This window comes from Heteronotia binoei, chromosome 15 (genome assembly GCF_032191835.1).
Source record: "Heteronotia binoei isolate CCM8104 ecotype False Entrance Well chromosome 15, APGP_CSIRO_Hbin_v1, whole genome shotgun sequence".
Taxonomy (NCBI): Eukaryota; Metazoa; Chordata; class Lepidosauria; order Squamata; family Gekkonidae; genus Heteronotia; species Heteronotia binoei.
Window position 1 is genome coordinate 53,285,124 of NC_083237.1, and position 25,501 is coordinate 53,310,624.

Sequence of the window (25,501 nt, forward strand, 5' to 3'; positions counted from 1 at the left end):
TCCAAGAGCTTACGAGGCTCTTTTTTCACCACCTAAGGTGTTGCCCAAGGCCACCATGCGCTCGCCGATACTTTTCCTGGTGTTTAAAGAAAGTGGGTTGGGTCAGGCAGGGCTTTTGCCCAGCAAGGCTTCCAATTGGCCATTGAAGGTTTGATTGGCTGGGTGGATTTTTAAGAACTTTGCTTCGGTAGCAGCTGCCACCCCTGCACAAGGATCTTCATAATGTGACTGAATGTGAACTGCAGTAGCCACTTTGTGGCAACCATTTATTTTTTTAACCGGCGCCCACCATGTTGTGTCAGAATTCCAAAGGTGCTTGCAGCCTCAAAAACGTTGGGGACCTGCATGGTGGACTAAGCCTCAGCAGGGAGACGCTGTTGTCTCATCCAGTGACACCGGCACATACCAGTAATTACTCATGTTACATAAGAACATTAGAAAAGCCATGTTGGATCAGGCCAGTGGCCCATCCAGTCCAACATTCTGAGTCACATAAGAACATAAGAGAAGCCATGTTGGATCAGGCCAATGGCCCCCCCAGTCCAACACTCTGTGTCACATAAGAACATAAGAGAAGCCATGTTGGATCAGGCCAATGGCCCCCCCAGTCCAACACTCTGTGTCACATAAGAACATAAGAGAAGCCATGTTGGATCAGGCCAGTGGCCCATCCAGTCCAACACTCTGTGTCACAGAAGAACATTAGAGAAGGCATGTTGGATCAGGCCAATGGCCCCTCCAGTCCAACACTCTGTGTCACATAAGAACATAAGAGAAGCCATGTTGGATCAGGCCAATGGCCCATCCAGTCCAACACTCTGTGTCACAGAAGAACATTAGAGAAGGCATGTTGGATCAGGCCAATGGCCCCTCCAGTCCAACACTCTGTGTCACATAAGAACATAAGAGAAGCCATGTTGGATCAGGCCAATGGCCCATCCAGTCCAACACTCTGTGTCACAGAAGAACATTAGAGAAGGCATGTTGGATCAGGCCAATGGCCCCTCCAGTCCAACACTCTGTGTCACATAAGAACATAAGAGAAGCCATGTTGGATCAGGCCAGTGGCCCATCCAGTCCAACACTCTGTGTCACAGAAGAACATTAGAGAAGGCATGTTGGATCAGGCCAGTGGCCCATCCAGTCCAACACTCTGTGTCACAGAAGAACATAAGAGAAGCCATGTTGGATCAGGCCAGTGGCCCATCCAGTCCAACACTCTGTGTCACTCAGTGGCCAAAAAAAACCAGGTGCCATCACCAGTGGGGCCAGGACACTAATAGTCCTCACACTGTTGCCCCCCAACCAAGCACCAAGAACACAGAGCACCACTGCCCCAGAGAGTTCCATCAATATCCTAGGACTAATAGCCACTGATGGACCTCTGCTCCATATGCTTATCCAATCCCCTCTTGCAGCCGCCACTACCTCCTGTGGCAGTGAATTCCATGAGTTAATCACCCTTTGGGTGAAGACGTACTTCCTTTCATCCGTTCTAACCCGACTGCTCAGCAATTTCATTGAATGTCCACAAGTTCTCGTATTGTGAGAAAGGGAAAAAAGTACTTCTTTCTGTACCTTCTCTGTCCTGTGCATAAACCTCTATCATGTCTCACCCCTCAGTAGGCATTTCTTATTGGAAGTGTGCGACTGCTATCCTATTTCTCTCTCCTCTCTCTCTTTACCATCAAGTCAAGCTGACTTCTGGCGACCCCTTGTGGGGCTTGAAGGCAAAGGGACCTTAAGGGGTGGCTTGGCATCACTGGTATTCCTTGGAGGCCCCCCATCCAAATAGTAGTCAGGGCTGATCCTGCTTAGCTTCCAAGATCTGATAAGATCGGGCTTGCCTGGGCTATTCAGGTCTCCTGCTATCCTATCACTATCTCTGCCAAAGATTTCAGGATCTCCCTCCGTTTCCCTTTTGCAGGTACTTCGTGCAGCTCCTTGCCCTTCTCCCAGGACTTTGTGACCTTCCCCAAGCTTGAGCAGCCGCCTCAGCAGCAGCCATCACCGCCTGAGGAGGAGAAGTACCGTAAGCCCGCCTCTTCCTCTTCCTCCTCCGCCCATTGCTCCCCATTGTACGAAGGGCAGAAAGGCGACGTCTTTGAGCAGAAGGTGGTCTTCTCAGGCTTTGGCTCCATCATGCGCTTCTCCACGACCGCCGTCAGCCAGCCGAGGGGCCGCGATGCCTCTCCGGTGGACTACAAAGCCTCGAACCCCATTGTCAGCCCCCCGGGGGGCGGTGGCAGCAGTGGTGGTGGCAACCACAAGCGCATGCCGTCCCTCAACGTGGAAGAGGGGGAAGTCTTGAAGGAGAAGAAGCACAAGGCCAGTAAGAAAAACAAGCATGGGCCCGGGAGGCCCAAAGGGAGCAAGAACAAGGAGGGTCCGGTGGCCCAGCTGGTTGGGTCCACAGCGACCTCCTCTTCTCCCTTCTCCGGAGGGTCGCTGGTCAGTTCTAGCATTGGTGGATCCTCCCGGTCCTTCAGCCATGCGGTGAGCCTTCCAAGCCTCAGTCTGGAATCCCCGCTTCTGGGATCGGGTAAGTACGGGGGCAGTGGGGGGGGGGGGAGGCGCAGAAGCCGGGCACTGCTTATTGAGAGCCAGTTTGGTGTATCTGTTAAGTGTGCAGACCCTTATCTGAGAGAACCCGGTTTGAATTCCCACTCCTCCACTTGCAGCTGCCGGAATGGCCTTGGGTCAGCCATTGCTCTGGCAGAGGTTGTCCTTGAAAGGGGAGGTTCTGGGGGAGCTCTCTCATTCCCCACCCACCTCACAGGGCATCTGTTGTGGGGGAGGAAGGGAAAGGAGATTGTGAGCCGCTCTTGAGAAGAGCAACTAGAATGATTAAAGGGCTGGAGCACTTTCCCTATGAAGAAAGGTTGAAACGCTTGGGACTCTTTAGCTCCGAGTTCGCTTCAAGGTGTTGGTACTAACCTTTAAAGCCCTTTATGGTCAGGGACCTGCCTATCTACGGGACCGCCTTTCCCCACATATCCCCCAGAGAGCACTGCGATCAGGGTCAAAAAATCTGCTGTCTGCCCCTGGCCCAAAAGAAGCCAGGCTATGCGCAACAAGATCTAGGGCTTTCTCGGTGGCAGCACCAGAACTTTGGAACACCCTCCCAGAAGCTATAAGGGCCCTGCGGGATTTGTCGGCGTTCCGCAGGGCCTGTAAGACCGAACTGTTGAGACAGGCTTTTCTGGTTGACTGAAAATGGGCTGCCACCGGACATCCTGCAGAAGCTGGCGATCATAGTCAGAACCCACTACCGCCAGACTGGATTGAGACAGCGCAAATAGTTTTAAACTGATAAGTGTATTATGGTTTTATATGTCTTATGGAATTGATTGTTTTTATGATATTGTAAGCCGCCCTGAGTCCGCTTGCGGAGAGGGCGGGATATAAATGTAAAGTAATAAATAAATAAATAAATAATAAATAGCTTGGAGAAACGTCGACTGCGGGGTGACATGATAGAGGTTTACAAGATAATGCATGGGATGGAGAAAGTAGAGAAAGAAGTACTTTTCTCCCTTTCTCACAATACAAGAACTCGTGGGCATTCGATGAAATTGCTGAGCAGACAAGTTAAAATGGATAAAAGGAAGTACTTCTTCACCCAAAGGGTGATTAACATGTGGAATTCACTACCACAGGAGGTGGTGGCGGCCACAAGTATAGCCACCTTCAAGAGGGGTTTAGATAAAAATATGGAGCACAGGTCCATCAGTGGCTATTAGCCACAGTGTATGTGTGTATATAAAATTTTTTGCCACTGTGTGACACAGAGTGTTGGACTTGATGGGCCGTTGGCCTGATCCAACATGGCTTCTCTTATGTTCTTATGTTCTTAAGATTTGAAACTGTTGAACGCAGACATCAGCTACACCAAGTTGAGCCTTTGGTCAGTGAGTGAAACCGTCCTCAGTCTTGCCCCACCCTGACAGGGCTTTTCTTGAGCAGGAACGCAGTTCTGGCTAGCTCGGCGTCAGGGGGTGTGTCCTAATATGCAAATGAGTTTGTGCCAGACTTTTGCAACAAACAAGCCCTGTGTGAAACAATGGTGACATCAGGGGGTGTGGCCTAATAGGCAAGTGAGTTCCTGCTGGGTTTTTTCTGCAAAAAAAGCCCTGCACCCTGATATGTGTCAGATGGACTATCCCCGGGGGGTGTAGCCAGAAAAAAAAATGGGGGGGGCAGGCATTGGAAACTCCCGTGGAGTGGGGAGCTGGGGAGAGAGAGAAAGAGAAACAAGAGACTTGGAAGCTGCTTACAGAATGGCTCCCCTGCCCACAACCGGCAGAAGAGGAAGAGGGACGGACGGTAGCTCAGTGGTCAGAGCATCTGCTTGGGAAGCAGAAGGTCCCAGGTTCAATCCCTGGCATCTCCAAAAAAAAGAGTCCAGGCAAATAGGTGTGAAAAGCCTCAGCTTGAGACCCTGGAGAGCCACTGCCAGTCTGAGTAGACAATACTGACTTTGATGGACCCAGGGTCTGATTCAGTATAAGGCAGCTTCATATGTTCATATGTTCAAGAGGACTCGACTGCAAGGGGGAGGAGAGCTGCCAATTGCTCCTCTCCCTGCTACCCTCGTGACTCTGCTGGCTTCCTCGTCTACATGAGCTGAAGAGGGGGAGAATGTCCGAATCTGGTTTTTTTGCAAATTGCAATTTTATTTTTTACAACTTATTTTAATTTTGCATTTTTTAAAGCCTACTTATTTTTCAGCCCGGGGGGGAAAAACTGAGACTGGAGCTTCCCCCGTCTGGGCTTGGTCATTTAACATTTTTTACAAACCCTCAATTTGTTGGATATTTTTGATTTTTTTTTCCCTTCGTGGGTGGTGGCACTCATCCATGGGCGCGTTGCCCCCCAAATGCCCCCCTGGCTATGGGCCAGACTGTCCACCTTTTTATCCACATACGGGGAAAATGCATCCATGACGACACAGCCACTAGCCAATAGGTGCCCTTGCAGCCAAAGTGCAGTCAGAATCAGGCAGGAAATCAGCTTTCCCACAGCTCAACCTGAAACCATATCAAAAACTCAAAGAATGTTCTTTTCCCCTCCGTAGTTTACTCCACAAAATATGCATGCGCTCTAAGTACAGGGAAGGTGATCCACCACTTGCCCTACTCCTTTTTTGAGCCTTTGGCGCAGGAGTCTGTAGCCTGGGACTCCAGTGCCAAATGTGACTCCATATGGAGCCAAATATGGCTCTTTTAAAAGAAAATGAAATGCTTGAGTCAAGTTGTACTGAAGGAGTATGCGGGATGGATGGATGCTAGCATGGCCAGAATGCAAAGGGAATGGCAGGCGAAGATTGTTACAAGGCTGAAGAGTTTCTTAAAGATTCTTTACAGAAAGAGGAATGATAAGGATGAACTATTGCCAGGAATCCCAGTGCATACCAGGCACAGCTTTGTGCACAAAACTTTTTGCGCAGTGTACTAGTGGGTCTATTTATTAGTCATTCTGTGACCTCCTGCGTGCCGCTTTCTAACAAAAAGGACTCACAACAGCCGGCATTTGAGCTGTGGAAACCGTATGGATTATTAATCAGACCTGTCAATTATCAGTCATGTCGAGTTGTATCTATTCAATTGTGCAAACGGGTTTTCTTATACCGGCTCTCTGTCGATCTCTGAAGGCTGACGCAGTTTGGCTTCTAGCGATAACAGGTTGCTGACCTCTGCTTTGGGGACTGGGGAGATAAGCTTGAAAGCACAGAGATAAGAAAGTCTTCCAGTTTTACTTCCTCTCCCGGCACGGTATCGTGACGTTGCTTTGTGAAGCGTGAATTGTGATTTCCACTGTGAGTGCGCAAGTCGGGCAACAGAAAACGATACCTGTGCGGCCAGTCCCTGGAGAAAGGAAGAAGCTAAACAGGATTTCTGGGAGTATGGGACTCTGAGCAGTAGGGAATCAGTGTTCCCTCTAAGCTGAGTTAGTTTTTTAGCCACTGACTCACAGATTTTTGTTTTGGCTCAGGAAAAATGGCCCCACAGCAAACTAATGTACGCAGTAGCTCACAACTTCAATGCCATTAGCTCACAAAGTAGAATTTTTGCTCGTGAGACTCCACAGCTTAGGGGGAGTATTGGTGGGGGATCAGGGCCGGATTAATATCTAGGCCAAGTAGGCACTGGCCTATGGGCCCCCACACCTTTACGGGCCCTGGGCCGGCTTCCCCGCCTGGTTTCCCCCCTCTTACAGCCCTCCCAGCTTCACATGGAGCCAGCGACTGAGCTGCTCTTTGCCCGATTTGCCTGGTGCGGCTGCTGCTGGCATCATTGCCAAGTTTGCCTCTCCCTCCCACAGCTTAGTAAAAGCGGCTTTTAAGAAGGTGCCTGCAGGCTGCAGCAGGGGCTGTGGGTGGTGAGGTGGGCGCTCTGAGTATCATTTGCAAGATTTTGACTGCCTGGGGGCCTCCACAGGGTTCAATCCAGCACAGGTGGGGATGTAGCCCTGGAGAAACCTGCCAGGAAACTCGGCGGGATAGGGTGAAGCTGTCCTATTGACAAAAAAAGTCAAGAGACTAGTTGTGTCGAAGCAGCCTTGGCAGAAGAAGGGTTAAGAGGAAGGAAACTGAAGGGCATTACGGGCAGCTGTTTTGCCTATCTCTGTGCCAGCTTGCTTGCAGATGCTACAATTGAGGTCAGAAAGAGAGAGAGAGAGAGAGAGAGAGATGGGACAGGCCGCTGGTGGGCGGGGCTGTCATTCAGCTTTGCTCGATTTCCTGGTGACAGCCGAGCCTTTTGCTCTCATGGCCTAGGGGCAGGGGAGGAGCCCAAGGAAGAGAGACAGAGAATCCAGGATGTAATTATTTTCCAGGGAGGGCCCACTACAAACCACGCGCCTCCCGTAATCGCAACCTCCGGCAGCACATTTCTTTTCTTTCCTGGCTCACTCTGTTGTGTACCAAGAGACTTTTCATGTGTGTGTGTGTGGGGGGGGGGGTCTACCCAGCATTTGTCAATCAGGGTTGGTTGTTACACTCAACAACAACAACACCACCCTTTAATGGCAGGTGGCAGCATCACAGACAGGCAAGGAAATACCAGTAATAAATCGTTGACGCTTACTGATACCGTCTCTCCTCTTGGCAGCCAGATACAAAAGTTTGGCCACCATTTCCATAGTAACTACATCACAGTTTGAAAGTAGAAAAAGTGTCTTCCTCTCATCAGATTGATTTTTTTTTGTCTTTCAGTACGGCTCCAAAAACAAGTGTGGTTTTTACACTCATTTTCACAGACCCTGAAGTATTGCATATCGCAGCCAAGTTGAGCTCTCCCCATGAGCCGACTGTCTGATAGACATGTGTGCAAACTCTGCATCGCATTCACACATGAACAGTTCTGGTGGATGCACAAAACACATCCCAAGTGTACATCTGCACTTGCCATGCGCAGAGGGGATGTATTGGAGGGGGGGGGGGATTTGAAAATACCTACAATTATTTGTCAACTGCTAATTTTTCCTCTAAACTTCCTCTCTTTTTTTGTTAAATTGGTTTTTTTAGCATATTTGTTTGCTGCCTTTGCATTGCGGGCATGGGTGTGTGGGGCGCGAACCCATTGGCAAATATCTCTTGCTGTCCATCAAAGAGATTTAAGTGCTAGTGATGTGAGGCAAGACCACTGGAGAGTTGAGGCTGAAGGGAGAAGCAAGATGCTTCCTAAGGATATACTACCGACGTGGAAGAGAGGAGAATGCTGGACCCTCACTGGGCAGAAAGCTGGGGTCTAAATCAGGGGTGTCAAACTCATTTGATATAATAATAATAATAATAATAATAATAATAATAATAATAATAATAATAATAATAATAATAATAATAATAATAATAATAATATAAATTTATTATTATATCCCGCCCTCCCTCGCCAAAGGCGGGCTCAGGGCGGCTCACAGACATGGAATACCATGATTTAAATAAAACAATGTAGACAACAATTTTAAATGCAATCAATTACATAAATTAATTAAAATAGATAAAACAGGTGCTATAAAATACTATAAATCACAATCATACATAAGATGGCTAGATGGCTACAGGTCAGTTTAGCCAGGTTCTGTCTTAAAAGCAAGCTGAAAAAGAAATGTTTTGCAAGCCCTGCGGAATTGGTTCAGGTCCCGCAGGGCTCGCACCATCGTCGGATCTTGACCTTGTCAGGCCGGGCCATGTGTGTCATAAATTGTAATGCAATGTCAGAGAGATATAAACTTTATAAAGGACACAGACACACACATTCAGCCTAATCGACCTCACTGGCTTCCTGACCCTCAGCCAACAGAAGGAAGAGAGGCTTGGCTCAGTAGCTCTGCTGTGCAATTGAGAGAGCCTAGCAAAGCAAGCTCTCCTTCCCCCCACTTCCTCCCCACGGGAGGAGTTTTGCTCTGTAGCTCCTGTGCGATTGAGCGAGCCTGAAAAAGCAAGCGGTGATGCAGAAGGTAGGAAGGAAGCAGATGACAGTGAGTTGCTCATGGGCCTGATAGGAGCCCTCTGGGGGCCTGATTCGGCCCCCAGGCCGCATGTTTGACACCCGTGGTCTAAATGGAGTAAATAAATTAAAAATATTCAGAGTGATTTACCATTGTTTCAATGTACAGAATGTACAGCAGGCAATTGTGCATAACAGTATTTAATTTGCTTTTGGAATTGTATTAGCAGAAGTCTCTTTTGCTATGTCTTTGTCTAGACCAGTGGTGTCAAACCTCATTTCTTATGAGGGCCAGATCTGAAGTAAATGGGACCTTGTTGAGCCAGGTCTTGTGTGTCATGAGACGTCATGCCAGCTAGCAGACACAGAGCGTTTTCGCACTTACCTTACGCCGGAGCGACATCCCTCTTCACCGCGCAGCGTCTGCACGGATTTCGCACTAATTGCTCCGCAGAACTCGGAACAGCCGCAAAGTCCCGCGGCTTTTGTGTCGCAAATGTAAACTGGTTTTTGGCGGTTTACATTTGCGATGCAAAAGCCGCGGGACTTTGCAGCTCTTCCGAGTTCTGCGGAGCAATTAGTGCGAAAACCGTGCAGACGCTGCGCGGTGGAGAGGGACGTCGCTCTGGCGTAAGGTAAGTGCGAAAACGCTCACAGACAAACACAAACAACAACAACAAAACAGAATAAAACATGCTTAAAACATTAGCACTCCCTGCAATATTTTGTTTATTTAGTTATGTCGCATCCAGCCCCCATAACAAATGAGTTTGACACCCCTGTTTTTCCTGGCAAGTTTGTAAAACCATTTTGTTTAGTGCAACTCTGTTACCTGTGCGAAAAAGCCCTCTTGAACAGTTCAGCTTTGCAGTTTGTGGAAGGCCAGGAGAGAGGGAGCTTTCCTGACCTTCTCAAGCAGGCAAAAAAAGAGGATTTGGGAGGCAACCCATGGGATCCGTTCCATTCTGTGGGGGTTGGATGGAATCTTTTGTTTTACTCTTCTGGAGGGGGAATGTTTGTAGCCAAAACTCTTTTGTAGTATGTTCCAAAACTGGGGAGGGGGAGGTTGGACCGGGTTAGAGAACGTTAAGAGCTGGAAATTCCATCCACACAGTATGTTTTAACATATCCATGCATGTACGTAGCTGGAGATTCTCTGGCTGGCCTTTTGTTGCTCTAAGTCACTACCCCTCAGGCTGACCGCAGACATAAAATTAAGCAAGACTGTGAATGGGCAGTGATATTGCACATACATCTTCTGAAAATTCAGTGTAGATTCCCCCTCTCTGCTTTTGCACCAGTTTCGTTTTGCTCACTGGCTGGTTGACACATATGTGTGAGAAACAAGTGAGGAATGTAATAACTTTTCCCCCTGAAGTTAACCAATATTCTCCTCCCCCTTTCAGAGCTTATTGTAAACTTTCCAGTTTTTAGGTCAAGATGGGTAGCCATCGGGTTTTTTTGTAGCAGGAACTCCTTTGCATCTTAGGCCACACACCCCTGATGTAGCCAATCCTCCAAGAGCTTACAGGGCTCTTAGTACAGGGTCCAGAGATAGAATTCTAGCAGGGGTTCCTTTGCATCTTAGGCCACACACCCCTGATGTAGCCAGTCCTCCAAGAGCTTACAGGGCTGTTAGTACAGGGCCTACTGTAAGCTCCAGAAGGATTGGCTACATCAGGGGTGTGTGGCCTAAGATGCAAAGTAGTTCCTGCTACAAAAAAAGCCCTAGCCGTGTTACTCTGTAACAGTAGAAACAATCAAGAATCCAGTGGCACCTTAAAACGAACAAGATTTGTAGGAGGGGAGGAGCTTTCATGAGTCACTGCTCGCTTCTTCAGGTATCACATGAGTCACAAAAGCTCAGGTCCATCACGAATTTGTTAGTCTCTAAGGTGCTACTGGATTCTTGCTCTTTTCTACTTTTCCAGCCTCATAGCATGCCTTCGTTCATCTGGTGTTTGCATCTGAAATTGCCTGAAACGCTTCTAATTTTTAAAACAATTTCACCTTATTTCTAGCCCGCCTGTCTCTCCCAAAGTGCCTTACATCTTTCTACTCTCCTCTGTTTTACTCTCACAACAACCCTGTGAGGTAGGCTAGGCTGAGAGTATGTGAGAGTTGAAGGAGCTGGGCAGGGTTAGCCCAGAGAGAGATGACTGATACGATAGCCGTCTTCAGTTCTTTGAAGGGCTGTTGCATAGAGGGTGGAGCGGAGTTGTTTTCTGTTGCCCCAGAAGGCCGGACCAGAACCAGCAGGTTGAAATTAAATCAGAAGAGTTTTTGGCTGAACATAAGGAAGAGCTTTCCGTCAGTTAGAGCAGTTCCTTGCTGGGACAGGCTTCCTCAGCAGGTGGCGAGCTCTCCCTTTTTGAAGGTTTTTAAGAGCCCTGTGGCACAGAGTGGTAAAGCTGCAGTACCTGCAGTCCAAACTCTCTGCTCACGACCTGATCCTGGTGGAAGCTGGGTTCAAGTAGCCGGCTCAAGGTTGACTCAGCCTTCCATCCTTCCGAGGTCGGTAAAATGAGTACTCAGCTTGCTGGGAAGGGGAAGCGTAGATGACTGGGGAAGGCAATGGCAAACCACCCCATTTTAAAAGTTTGCTGTGAAAACGTCGTGCTGCGACGTCACCCCACAGGCCAGAAATTACTGGACGACCTTTACCTTTTTAAGCAGAGGCCAGATGGCCACCTGTCATCAAGGCTGATTCTGTGAACTTGGGCTGATCGTGAGACGGAGGGCAGGAAGGGATGAACCAGCAGTCAGCTCTCTTGGCCCGTTCTTACAAGCTCAATCATCACTTGGGGGTCAGGAAAGAATTTTCCTCCAGGCCAGATTAGCTCAGGGATCCTGGAGGCTTTGCCTTCCTCTGAATGCAGAGCAGGGGTCACTGGGGGAGTGGGGGTAGTAGAGAATTTCCTGCGTTGGGCAGGAGGTTGGACTAGATAACGCTTGAGGTCTCTTCCAAACACACACACTCTTATGTTTCTGTGACCACACTACCTGGGGGAAGGAAGTTAATCTTCTCAGGGCTTTTTTTTTTGTAGCAGGAACTCCTTTGCATATTAAGCCACACCCCTTGATGTGGCCCATCCTCCTGGAGCTTACAGTAGGCCCTGTGCTAAGAGCCCTGTAAGCTCTTGGAGGACTGGCTACATCATGGGTGTGTGGCCTAATACGCAAAGGAGTCCCTGCTCCCAAAAAAAAAAGCCCTGAATCTTCTCAACGATCTGTATTTTATGGTTTGAAAGCAAGAAGAAAACAGCATGTTGATCCTGCATAACGTGCAAGAAACAGAAGTTTGTTTGTCTGGGCTCTAAACCAGGGACAACTTCAGCCTCAGTCGGCTGTGTCTGTAAAATGGGGCTCTACCGGGCATACCTTGTTTAGGGAGGAAGACAGAGGCAGAGAGGGCATGTGAGAATTCTGAATGGGTGCTCAGGCGCCGCAGAGACCCCCTTTCCTCAGCGTCCGGCTGCCTCTCAAGTTCTGCTTGGATTTCTTCCCGCAGGGATCTACACAAGCAACAAGGACCCCATTTCGCACGGGGGCGGGGTGCTCCGGACTGTGTGCAGCACCCCCCTCTCCTCCAGCCTCCTGGCGCACCAGGGCACGTCGTCCCTCCCCCAGCTCACCCGCTCGCCCTTCGCTAGCACCATCCCAGCAGCCTCCTCCTCCTCCTCCTCTGTCTCCACAACCCAGGTAAGGGGAGGGGCCGTGGCTCACTGGCAGAGCATCTGCTTGGCATGCAGAAAGTCCCAGGTTCAATCCACGGCATCTCCAGTTAAAAGGACCAGGTAGGAGGTGATGCGAAAGACCTCTGCCCGAGACCCTGGAGAACCATGGACTTTGACGGACCAAATCCTCATTCGGTATAAGGCAGCTTAAAGCTTTGTCGTCATCGCTAGTTGTTTTTTTTAACCTGGGTTAAGAACGTAAGAAGAGCCCGGCTAGATCAGACCGCTGGTCCGTCCGTTCCAGCATCCTGTCTCACACAGTTGCCAGTCAGTTACTCTGGAGAACCAACAAGCAGAGCATAGAGGCCTTCCTCGAAAGAGCATAGAGGGACGGCAGAGTTAAAGCCTTCCTCAAATGTTGCCTCCTGGCGCTGGTATTCGGAGGCTGACTGCCTCGGAATGTGGAGGTTCCCTTTGTCTCCATGGCTAGTAGCCGCTGATAGAACTATCACTCCCCATCCCTCACTTGAACTCAGCCCTGACTCACATGCAGAGAGTCTCAAAGGGTGCTAACAGACTGGCCCTTTGGGCCAACTCAGAGACGCCTCTGCAATCAACCAGAATATTCCCTCCACGCAGCAACATCTGCTGCTCACCCGGTCCTCCCGGCTCCTCAGAGCGGCTTCCTAAGTGGTAGCAAATCTTTGAGCTGACCGCCAGTCACCTTCTTGCCATCTGGAAGCGGCAAGGCAGATATGAGGTGACTTGGCTGTGTGAAGTGCCAAGCCGCTTCCCCCCTTTTCCCCCCTTAAAAACCGTCAGGAGCACTTGAGTGCTCGAGCACTTAACTTGTTGGGGGAAGAAAGAGCAGTCAGGCTTCTGAGGTACCTCCACATCTCGGCAGACCGGATGCAGGCGCTCTGCTGGGGAGAGCGTGGAGGCTTTGGAAGGGCTCCTTTTGAGCTGGCCCAGTTTGGAACAGTCCTAAGGGAAATCAACCCAGACTGTTGGAAGGTCAGATGCTGAAGCTGAAGCTCAGAGACTTTGGCCACCCAATGAGAAGGGAGCACTCCCTGGGAAAGACAGAAGGCAAAAGAAGAAGGGGACGGCAAAAGATGAGATGGCTGGACAGACTTACTGATGTAAAAAACATGGGGCGTTTTCGCACTGACCTTTTACTGGCGCGACCACCCTCCTCACGCCGGCGGATCTGCAGGGATTTCGCACCAGAAGCGCCGGCGCAGCCAAAAGAGCCGGCTACTTCCGTCGCGAAGCCAGCTCAAACGTTTTCCTGCTTCTTGGCGGTTTCCGTTTGAGCTGGCTTCGGGACGGAAGTTGCCGGCTCTTTTGGCTGCGCCGGCGCTTCTGGTGCGAAATCCCTGCAGATCCGCCGGCGTGAGGAGGGTGGTCGCGCCAGTAAAAGGTCAGTGCGAAATCAGCCATGAATTTGAGCAGACTTCGGAGGGTGGTGGAAGACAGGAGGGCCTGGCGTGACTTGGTCCGTGGGGTCGCAAAGAGTCGGACTCAACTGTGTGACTGAACAACAACAAAAAATTCAGAACACCTCCCAACCGCCCCCATCTGCCTGTCCGTTATCACCCAAAGAGTGCCAGTTTGGTGTAGTTTGATGAAGTGTGCTGACTCTAATCTGGGAGAACTGGGTTTGATTCCCCGCTCCTTCACAGGCAGCTGCTGGTATGACTTTGGACCAGTCATAATTCAGAGCTGTTCCTTTCAAGGGCAGTTCTCTCAGAGCTCTTTCAGCCCCACCTACCTCACAGGGTGTCTGTTGTGGGGAGAGGAAGGGAAGGAGACTGGAAGCTGCTCTGAGACTCCAAGTGAAGGACAGGGTGTAAATCCAATAATCCAATCTCCTCTCAAACAACATGAAATTATTAATTGATTTATTTATTTATTAGATTTATACCCGCTCTCGCCACTTAAGCAGGGTTTTTTGATTGAATACTGCGTGTGAAGCTTCACGGTGCATTAAATAACTCCCCACTGGGGCCATTTCAGCTCAGGAAAGTGGGGCAAGGGGTGGGAAGGCAGGAGCCTCTTCCTCCCCAGACGACGATCCTGAGCTGCATCAGGCCGCCCGCTGTAGATGGTTTAAAATGACATTCCCTGATGCTGCTTTGTGGCTGCAGGAAAAGCTAATCAGGCCCAGGGAACCAGATCTGACTTCTTTAAAAATACCTGCTGTCATTCGGACCTCGATTCCTCCCCTAACCCTGTGGAGGCTGAGGCCCTTGCAATATTAAAAAAGGGATTCAGTTCATCCCCTTTCCCCACCTGGGCATCAGCATTACCAGGGCTTTTTTTGAATCAGGAGCTCCTTTGCATATTAGGCCACCCCCCCCCCCAAAGTAGCCAATCCTCCTGGAGCTTACAGTAGGCCGTGTACGAAGAGCCCTGTAAGCTCTTGGAGGATTGGCTACATCAGGGGGCATGGGCTGATTTGCAGAGCAGTTCCTGCTACAAAAAAAGCCCTGGGCATTACCCCTATTCCAAGCTATCTCAGTATTTCCCCCCTTCCCATCTGGGCTTTAGCAGCACCCCATTCAAAAGAACCCTCCTACATCTTGTTTTAGCTGCACAGATTTAGAGAGGTTTTGAAAAGTGGATACAGAAATTAACTCTGTATAACCCCAAGATTCTCCCCTGTGGAGAATCGTTGGTGAAATCTGGAAGGAATCAAGGATGGATGGTTACATGAAAGGGCACAGAATAGTTGAAGCTGTCAGTGTTCCAGGCAGTTAGCTGCTTCAGTTAGCTGTTGCTGAATATTCCGCCCGCTCAGCAGCAGGGGTACCAACTCTGGGAAGTTCCTGGAGGTTTGAAGAGTTGAGACCGGGGAGAGGTAGGGCTGGGAGAGAGGAGGGGCCTCAGCAAGCTATAGTGCCCTAGAGTCCCTCCTCCAAAGCTGCCATTTCCTACAGGGGAACTGAACGCCAGGGCTTTTTTTGTAGCAGGAACTCCTTTGCCCTGATGTAGCCAATCCTCCACGAGCTTACAGGGCTCTTAGTACAGGGCTTACTGTAAGTAAACTCTTAGCGGATTGGCTACATCAGGGGATGTGGCCCAATATGCAAAGGAGTTCCTGCTACTAGAAAAGCCCTGCAAACTGTACAGACTGGAAATCAACAGTGATTCTAGAGGATCTCCCAGCTTCAACCTCCAAAGGGAGTTTAGAATACAAAGGGGCCAAAGGTTAAAAACATCAGTAGTCATAGACAAAAGCGCACGTGTTCATTGCAAAAACGAAAACCTAGTGGGGGCCCCAGTGAAGCCTCTTAAAATCATCAAAGTGACACATGCACACAAAAGATATATATATGACCTGACGCGTTTCGGCCTGCAGAACCTTCTTCAGAGGTCAAAATACAACCGAGTCCCAGCTACACTTATAAATCAATAAGCAACCCATATAGGACCCAAAATGGAATGCTGTATGGAGGGAGTAAGAAATATATATATTATTAATGATTAATATTATGTTACCCAATTAGAAAATCCCATCAAATATTGGTGATGCATGTGTTACTATCACCTAATTTGATATACTTATTTCCAATATGGAAATAGGGTTGCCAATCCGCGGGTGGGGGCAGGGGATCCCCTGGTTTGGAGGCCCTCCCCCGGCTTCAGGGTCGTCAGAAAGCAGGGGGAGGGGAGGGAAATGTCTGCTGGGAACTCTGTTATTCCCTATGGAGATTTATTCCCATAGAAAATCATGGAGAATTGAGCCGCGGGTATCTGGGGCTCTGCAGGGGGGCTGTTTTTTGGGGTAGAGGCACCAAACTTTCAGTATAGCATCTAGTGCCTCTCCCCAAAATACCCCCCAAGTTTCAAAAAGATTGGACCAGGGGGTCCAATTCTATGAGCCCCCAAAGAAGGTGCCCCTATCCTTCATTATTTCCTATGGAAGGAAGGCATTGAAAAGGTGTGCCATCCTTTAAAGGTGATGGCCAGAACTCCCTTTGGAGTTCAATTATGCTTGTCACAGCCTTGATCTTGGCTCCACCCCTAATGTCTCCTGGCTGCACCCCCAAAGTCTCCTGGCTCCACCCCCAAAGTCCCCAGCTATTTCTTGAATTGGTCTTGGCAACCCTATATGGAAATGAAGGAGACAGTGTTTGGAAGGCCACAAATGTGTCTGGCCTTGTGTCAGCAGCAATTACATATACAGCAAGTAATAATACTGGAAATATGCAGGGCTTTTTTTGTAGCAGGAGCTCCTTTGCATATTAGGCCACGCCCCCCTGATGTAGCCAATCCCCCAAGAGCTTACAGGGCTCTTAGCACAGGGCCTACTGTAAGCTCCAGGGGGATTGGCTGCATCAGGGGGTGTGGCCTAATATGCAAAGGAGTTCCTGCTACAAAAAAAAGCCCTGCAAATATGCACCTGGAAATATAAACCTAAAAATAAATATCACATTGCAGCAGTTGATGAAATGTAATCATTTAAAAAACATGAACATTTAAATAATAATAATCCATAATATATGTCTTTTAGAGTTGATGAGAAGCTTCTGGGTATCATTCTGCTATCCCTGCTCAGCCAAATTGCATGGTGGTTAAACACACCCACGGATTTTGAATTGCAGCCTGTAAACTGCTGGCAGCTCTGACTTGGATGGCCCAGGCTAGCCTGATCTTATTGGGTCTCCGAAGCTAAGCAGGCTTGGCCCTGGTTAGTACTGGGATGGGAGACCCAACAAGGAAGCCCAGGGTCTCCATGCTGAGACGGGCAATGGCAAACCGACTCTGAACCATCTCTTGCCTTGAAAACTCTGCAGAGCATTTCCCATTATTGCCAGACTGACAGGTGTCATTAAAAGGAAGACAGAAATCCTTTCCATCTCCTTTTTAATTTAATTTTTTTTTAATGTGGGATGCTCTTGTTTGGGAGAACCGGGTTTGATTCCCCACTCCTCCACTTGCACCTGCTGGAATGGCCTTGGGTAGCCACAGCTATCGCAGGAGTTGTCCTTGAAAGGGCAGCTGCTGTGAGAAGTCTTTCAGCCCCACCCACCTCACAGGGTGTCGTGTTGTGAGGGAAGAAGATAAAGGAGATTGTAAGCTGCTCTGAGACTCTGATTCAGAGAGAAGGGCAGGGTATAAATATGCAGTCTTCTTCTCCATCTTCTTCTCCTTCTCCTTCTTCTTCCCAATAAACCCAAAGGCCTGCCATGATATTGAGCACATGACCTGGAGTAGAAAGTGCTTCCTCTTATCTAATGCCTGCTTTACTGACTTGTTCATTCCTCTGTCATTTTTCTTGAAACCGAGCAGAGATCCGTTTTGCCCAGGGTTTTCTGTAGGGACAAAAAGTACTGCATTCGTTTAAAAAAGATAACTGACAGTCCTTCAGAACCTAGTATTCTGAGACCTTATACTAGGTTCTGAAGGACTGTCCGTTATCTTTTTTAAACAAATGCAGTACTTTTTGTCCCTACAGAAAACCCTGGGCAAAATGGATCTCTGCTCTGGCAAAGGTTGTCCTTTAAAGGGCAGCTTCTGGGAGAGCCCTCTCCAGCCCCACCCATCTCACAGGGTGTCTGTTGTGGGGGAGGAAGGTAAAGGAGATTGTGAGCCGCTCTGAGGCTCGGAATGAAGGGCGGGATATAGATCCAATATCTTCTTCTTCTTCCTCCTCCTCCTCCTCCACCCACATGCCCACACTCTACATTATATGGGATAAGAAGAGTGAGAGTTGCTTACTTTGGCTTTTGAAATTTCTGAAGGTTTGGGGCAGAATGTGGGGCAGGTAGAGCATGGGGAAGGGTCTGGATACAGTGCACCCTCTGTCATCCCTCTCTACCCCATCCCCAAAGGCTTATAGGAAAGGGATTTTGGAAAAGTTGTCTTTTATTTGGGAAAGTTGTCTTTTAAAACCAAACTGGTGATTTCTCCCTGCTCTGTCTTGTCTCCTCCCTTTGCGCAGGTGTTCTCGCTGGCGGGATCTACATTCAGCCTCCCCTCCTCGCACATTTTCGGAAGCCCCCTCACCTCAGGGCTGTCCATGAACCCCTTGCTGAACCAAACGGAGAACAACCAGACAGGTACATGAATCGGAAAGTTGCACAAGGCTCTGCCTAAAAATTCAGGGGTGTTCAGTCAGCAGGCTCAGCATTCTTTCCCCCATTCGTTTATCTCTGACAAGGTGTATGGGGAAATGAACACATTATGGGAAAATAAATTTCCAGTGTGCTTCCTTCCAGCAAAAAATAAATAAATCACTGTTTACAATATTAATGCGTTTGTATTTGGAACCAGGCTGTTTGGCACAAATGTGTAGTATGTACTGTACTGTAAATGCAGATGCACTGTACAGTACGTACGTAAATACAGTAGCCAAGCGTCAGAAACATGGCCAGAGGCTCTTGGGAAAATGAACACGAAGGGCTGTGCGCATGCGCCGGTGAAAATACGGGAGACGATTTGCAGATAGACAATAGACAGTAACTGTGTTAGGCTGCCACCTGGTGGCAGGTTGGAGTGCGACATCCTTTGAAACTGGCAGCAGCCGTCTTCCAGTTCTATTGGGAGGTTTTAACCAAGGAGTTCCTGTGTAGAAGGCAGCAGTGACAAACCACTTCCGCTTGTCTGTTGGCTTGTGGATGGGATTACCGTGAGTCAGTTGTGACTCGACGGCACATTTTTCTTGTTTGAATGGCTGTTGTTTTATAGTTACAGAACATCCTACTATACCAGTGCAGGTACTGAGAGCGTAGGGCAAATCTGGATTGCGCAGATCAGTGGAACGGGGTTTGGAAGGGGTTTATAGAATCTTGGTGTAGTGATTAAGAGTGGCAGACCCTAATATGGAGCACCAGGTTTGATTCCCCCACTCCTTCACATGCACCCAGCTGGGTGACCTTGGGCCAATCACATTTCTCTCAGCTCTCTCAGCCCCACCTACCTCACAGGGTGTTTGTTGTGAGGAGAGGAAGGGAAGGTGATTGAAGGCCACTCTGAGATTCCTTTGGGTAGTGAAGAGCAAGATATAAAACTTCCTCCTCTTCTTCTTTCCCGTTTGGTGTAGTGGTTAAGTGTGCAGACTCTTATCTGGGAGAACCAGGTTTGATTCCCCACTCCTCCACTTGCAGCAGCTGAAATGGCCTTGGGTCAGCCATAGCTCTCATAGACCTTCTTCCCCTGTAGTGGTTAAGTGTGCGGACTCTTATCTGGGAGAATTAGGTTTGATTCCCCTCTCCTCCACTTGCAGCTGCTGGAATGGCCTTGGGTCAGCCATAGCTCTCATAGACCTTCTTCCCCTGTAGTGGTTAAGTGTGCAGACTCTTATCTGGGAGAACCGGGTTTGATTCCCCACTCCTCCACTTGCAGCTGCTGGCATGGCCTTGGGTCAGCCATAGCTCTCATAGACCTTCTTCCCCTGTAGTGGTTAAGTGTGCGGACTTTTATCTGGGAGAACCGGGTTTGATTCCCCACTCCTCCACTTGCAGCTGCTGGCATAGACTTGGGTCAGCCATAGCTCTCATAGACCTTCTTCCCCTGTAGTGGTTAAGTGTGCGGACTCTTATCTGGGAGAACCGGGTTTGATTCCCCACTCCTCCACTTGCAGCTGCTGGCATGGCCTTGGGTCAGCCATAGCTCTGGCAGAGGTTGTCCTTGAAAGGGCAGCTTCTGGGAGAGCTCTCTCAGCCCCACCCACCTCACAGGGTCTCTGTTGTGGGGGAGGAAGGTAAAGGAGATTGTGAGCCGCTCTGAGGCTCGGAATGAAGGGCGGGATATAGATCCAATATCTTCTTCTTCTTCTTTTTCCTCCTCCTCCTCCACCCACATGCCCACACACTACATTATATGGGATAAGAAGAGTGAGAGTTGCTTACTTTGGCTTTTGAAATTTCTGAAAGTTTGGGGCAGAATGTGGGGCAGGTGGAGCATGAGGAAGGCAAGGAACTTAACAGGGGCGCGATGCCCTGCACGGCAGCCTCTCAGGCCGCCATTTCCTCCAGGGGAGCTGTTTTCTGTAGCCTGGAGATCAGTTGTATTTCTGGGAGGACTCCAGACCCCACCTGGAGGATGGCAACCTGAAGAGCCCTGGGCTTATCCCAATAAATTTGTGTCATCGTGTCTTGTTTGACTCCTAGCAGTGAACTATTGCTGAAACTAGGCTGGGGGGGGGGATGCCTGTAAGTTGTGGTTGGCTCGTGTCTTGAAACTCGGAATTTATCTTTCCACTTCCAGAACCAGATATAGAAGACTGTAATTTTGCCTGCCGAGGGCCGTCCCCCCAAGAGAGTCTTTCTTCCATGTAAGATCCTGGTCTCGTCGGGCAGGAACGGGGGTTTGGAGATGGTGCATTGATTTATTTTCAAGAGTAGATGAAATATACCTCCTGAGAGATGGAACTTTGTGCTGGGGCTTCTTTCGTGATTATTTTAAGTAACTTTTTTTTTCGTGTTCCAAATGCAGCCTCTGGGATCGCTTTATCAAAGAGGAGAATGGTACTGACGGCTTCAGTCCTTTCCCCTTTTGCAGTTTTCTCATTGGCAGGGCTTTTTCGAGGCAGGAACTCCTTTGCATATTAGGCCACACGCCCCTGATGTAGCCAGTTCTCCTGGAGCTTAGAGAGCTGTTAGTACAGAGCCTACTGTGAGCTCCAGGAGGATTGGCTACATCAGGGGAGTGTGGCCTAATAGGCAAAGGAGGTCCTGCTAGAATTCCTTACAGGGCTCTTCTCACAGGGCCTGCTGTAAGCTCCAGGAGGATTGGCTGCATCAGGGGTGTGTGACCTAATAGGCAATGGAGGTCCTGCTAGAATTCCTTACAGGGCTCTTCGTACAGGGCCTGCTGTAAGCTCCAGGAGGATTGGCTGCATCAGGGGTGTGTGGCCTAATAGGCAAAGGAGGTCCTGCTAGAATTCCTTACAGGGCTCTTCTCACAGGGCCTACTGTGAGCTCTAGGAGGATTGGCTACATCAGGGGTGTGTGGCCTAATAGGCAAAGGAGGTCCTGCTAGAATTCCTTACAGGGCTCTTCTCACAGGCCCTACTTTGAGCTCCAGGAGAACTGGCTACATCAGGGGTGTGTGGCCTAATAGGCAAAGGAGTTCCTGCTACAACCCCCCTCCCCTCATTGGAAAAATGAGGCCTCCCACAATTCATTGCAGGTTTATTTACTTATTATTGAAGTTTGTTATTATTTAATTTCAGTATTTATTATTGATTGCAGAAACAGCACTAGGCGGGGAAGTATTCTGCATCTCAGAATCAAAGCTTTCGATTAAAGACAGAGTTAAAGTTTCTAGGCCTTAGGGCTGGGGAAACAGGGAATATCTGGAGAAATGTAGAAAGGGGAATGGGTGATGCCTCTTCCCATAGCTGGGAGTGACAGAACCATGAACGCAGCAAGCTTCGGCACCATCCAATCACAGACTCAAGTTTTGTGTGTCTTTGAGCGCCTGTCCTAGAGCCTGGCATTCCTAGTATAGGATGGGTCAAATGAATGGTTTGTCACGGAATGGGGCGGACCTTTCCTCTCCTTCTGATGCCTCCACCCTGTCCTCTCTGCAGGTCCCCCATCAGCAGCCTCCCCACCCTCTTCGATCAGACGGTGTCGGCCAGCAGCGGGGCCCTGGAGAACGTCCCCCAGGCAACCCCGAACATTGAGCAGCTCCTGGAGAAACAGGGCAACGGGGAGGCCGGCGTCAACAGTGAGTCACAAGGGAGGGGCCTTCTGCATATGGGTGAAAAGTCTGTGTGATGTAGCGGTTGGAGGACTGCACTAGGATTTGGGAGATCTGGGTTTGAATCCTCAATCTGCCACAGATCTGCTTTTTTCCCTCCTCTTTCATGGATAATTTCATACATAACGTTTCAAAAATAGCTGTCATCTTTCCTCGGACTTTGTTTGGGGTTTTATTGTTAATGTTCTCTTAGGGCAGGGGTGTCAACATGCAGTTCGGGGGCCGAATCAGGCCCCCGGAGGGCTCCTATCAGGCCCCCAAGCAACTGGCTGTCATCTGCTTCCTTCTGCATAACAGCTTGCTTTGCAAGGCTTGCTCAGTTGCACAGGAGCTAAAGAAGCAAAACTTCTTTTTTTCTCCATTGGCTGAGGCTCCTCTCTTGGGGAGAACGGGGGGAGGGAGAGCTTGCTTTGCCAGGTTCTCTCAATCACACAGCAGAGCTACTGAGCCAAGCCTCTCTTTCTTCTATTGGCTGAGGCTTCTCTCCCCGCCCCCCCCAGTCTCCTGGGGAAGGAAGGAAGGAGCCAGAGCTTCCTTTGCCCAGTTCCCTGGATCTCATTGGAGAAATAGAAAGAAAGCATCTTTAAGACCAATGAATGCTAACATTTTAAGCATGTTTTTATTTATTTTTTTAAATATAGATTTGTGTTTGTCTGTGTTCTTTATAAAATGTATATCTCTGCTACCTGATTTTAAATAGGCACATACATGGCTCAGCCCAGCCCAACATGGCCTGGCCGTCTCATTTATGTCAGATCCGGCCCTCATAACAAATGAGTTCGACGCCCCTGTTTCAGGGCCTTTGGGAGCAGGCTTCTACCTGATCCAAGTGCTGATTAATCAGTGCTTTGCTTTGACCAAAAAAATAGCAGAGCAGAAAATAGCTTTGTGATGGACGCACGGGCCAGCCAATCTGCACAGTGCAACTTTGGCTGCTCCTCAAAGCACAAAGCCAGTTTCTCTCCCCTCTCCAATCCCAATCCTGGCCGAAGGTTATATGCCCGGGGTCCCCACCAAGTGCTTTTAGAATGTGGGTGAGGTCAGGCAGGGCTTTACCCAAATAAGATTTCTCATTGGCCATTGGATATTTGATTGGGTTTAAAATATTGCTTTGGCAGCAGCTGCCATCACGACACAGGGGTCTTGAGAGCCAGTTTGGTGAGGTAGTTAAAAGCGGCGGACTCTGAATCTGGAGAAGCAGGCTTGGTTCCCCACTCCGCCACATGCAGCTGCTGGTGTGACCTTGGGTCGGTCGTGGTTCTCTCAGAGCTGTTCTCGAAAGAGCTCTCTCAGCCCTGCCTACCTCAAAGGCTGTCTGTTATGAGGAGGGGAAGGGAAGGAGATTGTAAGCTGAGACTCTGAGTGAAGGGCAGGGTATAAATCCAATCTCCTCCTACTCGTCTTCTTCTCTTTGCGATGGATGGTAAGCTGTGGCAGCCATTTTATGTGTGCGATGGATGGTAAGCTGTGGCAGCCATTTTATGACTGTGCTCACCAGGGATTTTTTTGTAGCAATAACTCCTTTTCATATTAGGCCACACGCCCCTGATGTAGCCAATCGTCATGGAGCTTAAAGTAGGCCCTGTACTAAGAGCCCTGTAAGCTCTTGGAGGATTGGCTACATCAGGGGCGTGTGGCCTAATAGGCAAAGAAATTCCTGCTACAAAAAAAAGCCCCGGGGCCCACCATGTTGTGACAGAATTCCATAGGCTCAAAAAAGGTTGGGGACCGCACTCTGTGGTGTCAGTACGCTTCCATTCAGGCTCGCTACTGAAAACTTGTACGCCCGCATGCCTCCTTTCCACCCATTCTCTAACCCTATCACTGCTGCTGTCTCCCCAATCCCCCTCCCCTCCCAACTCCATTTTGTTTCCTCCTCTCCCTTCCCCTTCCCCCTTCCCCCCCACATTTTCTGCAGTTGTAGAAATGCTCAAGGCCCTCCATTCGCTGCAGAAAGAGAACCAGCGGCTCCAGGAGCAGATCATGACTTTGGCGGCCAAGAAGGAGCGCCTGCAACTCCTGAACGTCCAGCTCTCTGTCCCTTTCCCTGTGGTCACCACCAGCAAGACAGAGAGATTCTGGACGTTCAGGCAGTTGCAGGCCCGCTCCATTCCTTGGCCGCCAAAGTACAATGAATCCACCTGCTCCTCGTGGCACTGGCATTAATCTCAAAATTATGCCTTTCCTAGGCGGTTCTATTTCTGCAGTCTGGGGGAGAGGGGGGGCGGGTAAGCAGGAACCGTATGATCTTCTTAAGATGCTCCTGTTTGTGTGCCTGCATTTTTAGGGTGACCACCAGGGACGGGGCCTTTTCTGCTGTGGCCTCTTGCCTGTGGAATCTCCTCTCTGCACACATTCATCTGGTATCTAGGATGCAGTCAGGCATTGCAGTGTACACAGGATATGCTGCAGTTGCTCACAGTGGAGACTTTTGATGTGTTGCAAAGAATATACTCGGAACTCTGTTCCCAGGTGCAGATCAGGACCTTGGCGTACATGGGCTCTCCTCACATCCTGTTTTCTTCCCCTGAAATGTGGCCTGGGAACTGCTGTTTGCCCTGTTGGGGAAACTAAATGTGTAGCATTGAACTATATATAACTTTCTCCAGCAGGGCAAACTGTGGCTTCGTGGGGCTGCTTTATAGGATATTGTAATTTTGTGTGCAATAGGATCTGGAATGGAAAGGGTTAAGAGCAACGTTCCCTCTAAGCTGCAGAGTCTTGTGAGCAAAAATTCTACTTTGTGAGCTACTAGTGTGAGCCACTGGCAATAAAGTCGTGAGCTGCTACATAAATCATTGTGCTCTGGGGTCATCCTTTCTGAGCTGAAACCAAAATGTGTGAGCCGGAGGCTAAAAATCTAAGCTAACTCAGTTTATAGGGAACACTGGTTAAGGGGACTCTCTCACTTGGGTATGCTTGGGAGTTGCCCCCACCCTCTCATTGGTTAGATGTTGAGAGTGATTGGCCGTTTGCTTCTCTTCTGTTTCATCTAATTTAGGAGGTTTCTTCTTCTCTTTCTTACCTGGGCTTGGAGCTGTAGCAAGTTAACCTTTTTTGAAGTTAATCCATTCATAATAAATAAAGGCTGCAGTCCCGCACACTAAATAATGCACTTTCAATCCACTTTCCAACTGGATTTTGCCGGTTCATACAGTAAAATCCAATTGGAAAGTGCACTGAAAGTGGATTGAAAGTGTATTATTTAACAATCTATGTCATGTAAGATGTGCTTCTATTTTTGTAAGTAAAATTTCTTTCTCTTGTTACTGCTGGAGTCAGATCATCATTGTAATTTGTTCGGAAGGCATTTTACCCTTAACTGGGAAATGTGAAGGATCAGGGATACTGAAAAAAAGCTCTAAGCTTCTAAGACAAATTTTATTTTTTTTACATTTAACCATCCGTTCATATATTTATTGCTCACAGACCATTTGATCATAAGCAAACGGCAATGAAATACAAAATTCATCAATGATATAGATTTTACAGATTTTACAAAATACAAAATAAACGGCAATGAAATACAAAATTCATCAATAATATAGATTTTACAGATTTTACAAAATAAACGTTTTGAATCAGCAAAGTGTCCAACATAAAACATCATTTCCCATTTTCTTAAAATCCTCCTCTTGTCTCTTAAATCTAAACACC

The 25,501-nt window shown here is 48.8% G+C and overlaps 1 protein-coding gene across 1 annotated transcript in view; it reads left to right on the plus strand.

Annotated features, from left to right (window-relative positions):
* MLLT6 (MLLT6, PHD finger containing) overlaps positions 1 to 25,501 on the plus strand; it is a 135,613-nt gene that overhangs the window by 103,158 nt on the left and 6,954 nt on the right. Inside the window, exons 10-15 of the mRNA XM_060255338.1 lie at positions 1,928 to 2,542; positions 11,962 to 12,152; positions 18,078 to 18,195; positions 20,345 to 20,411; positions 21,672 to 21,811; positions 23,763 to 23,928. Coding sequence (XP_060111321.1) covers positions 1,928 to 2,542; positions 11,962 to 12,152; positions 18,078 to 18,195; positions 20,345 to 20,411; positions 21,672 to 21,811; positions 23,763 to 23,928 — 1,297 coding nt within the window. The remainder of the gene's footprint in view (positions 1 to 1,927; positions 2,543 to 11,961; positions 12,153 to 18,077; positions 18,196 to 20,344; positions 20,412 to 21,671; positions 21,812 to 23,762; positions 23,929 to 25,501) is intronic.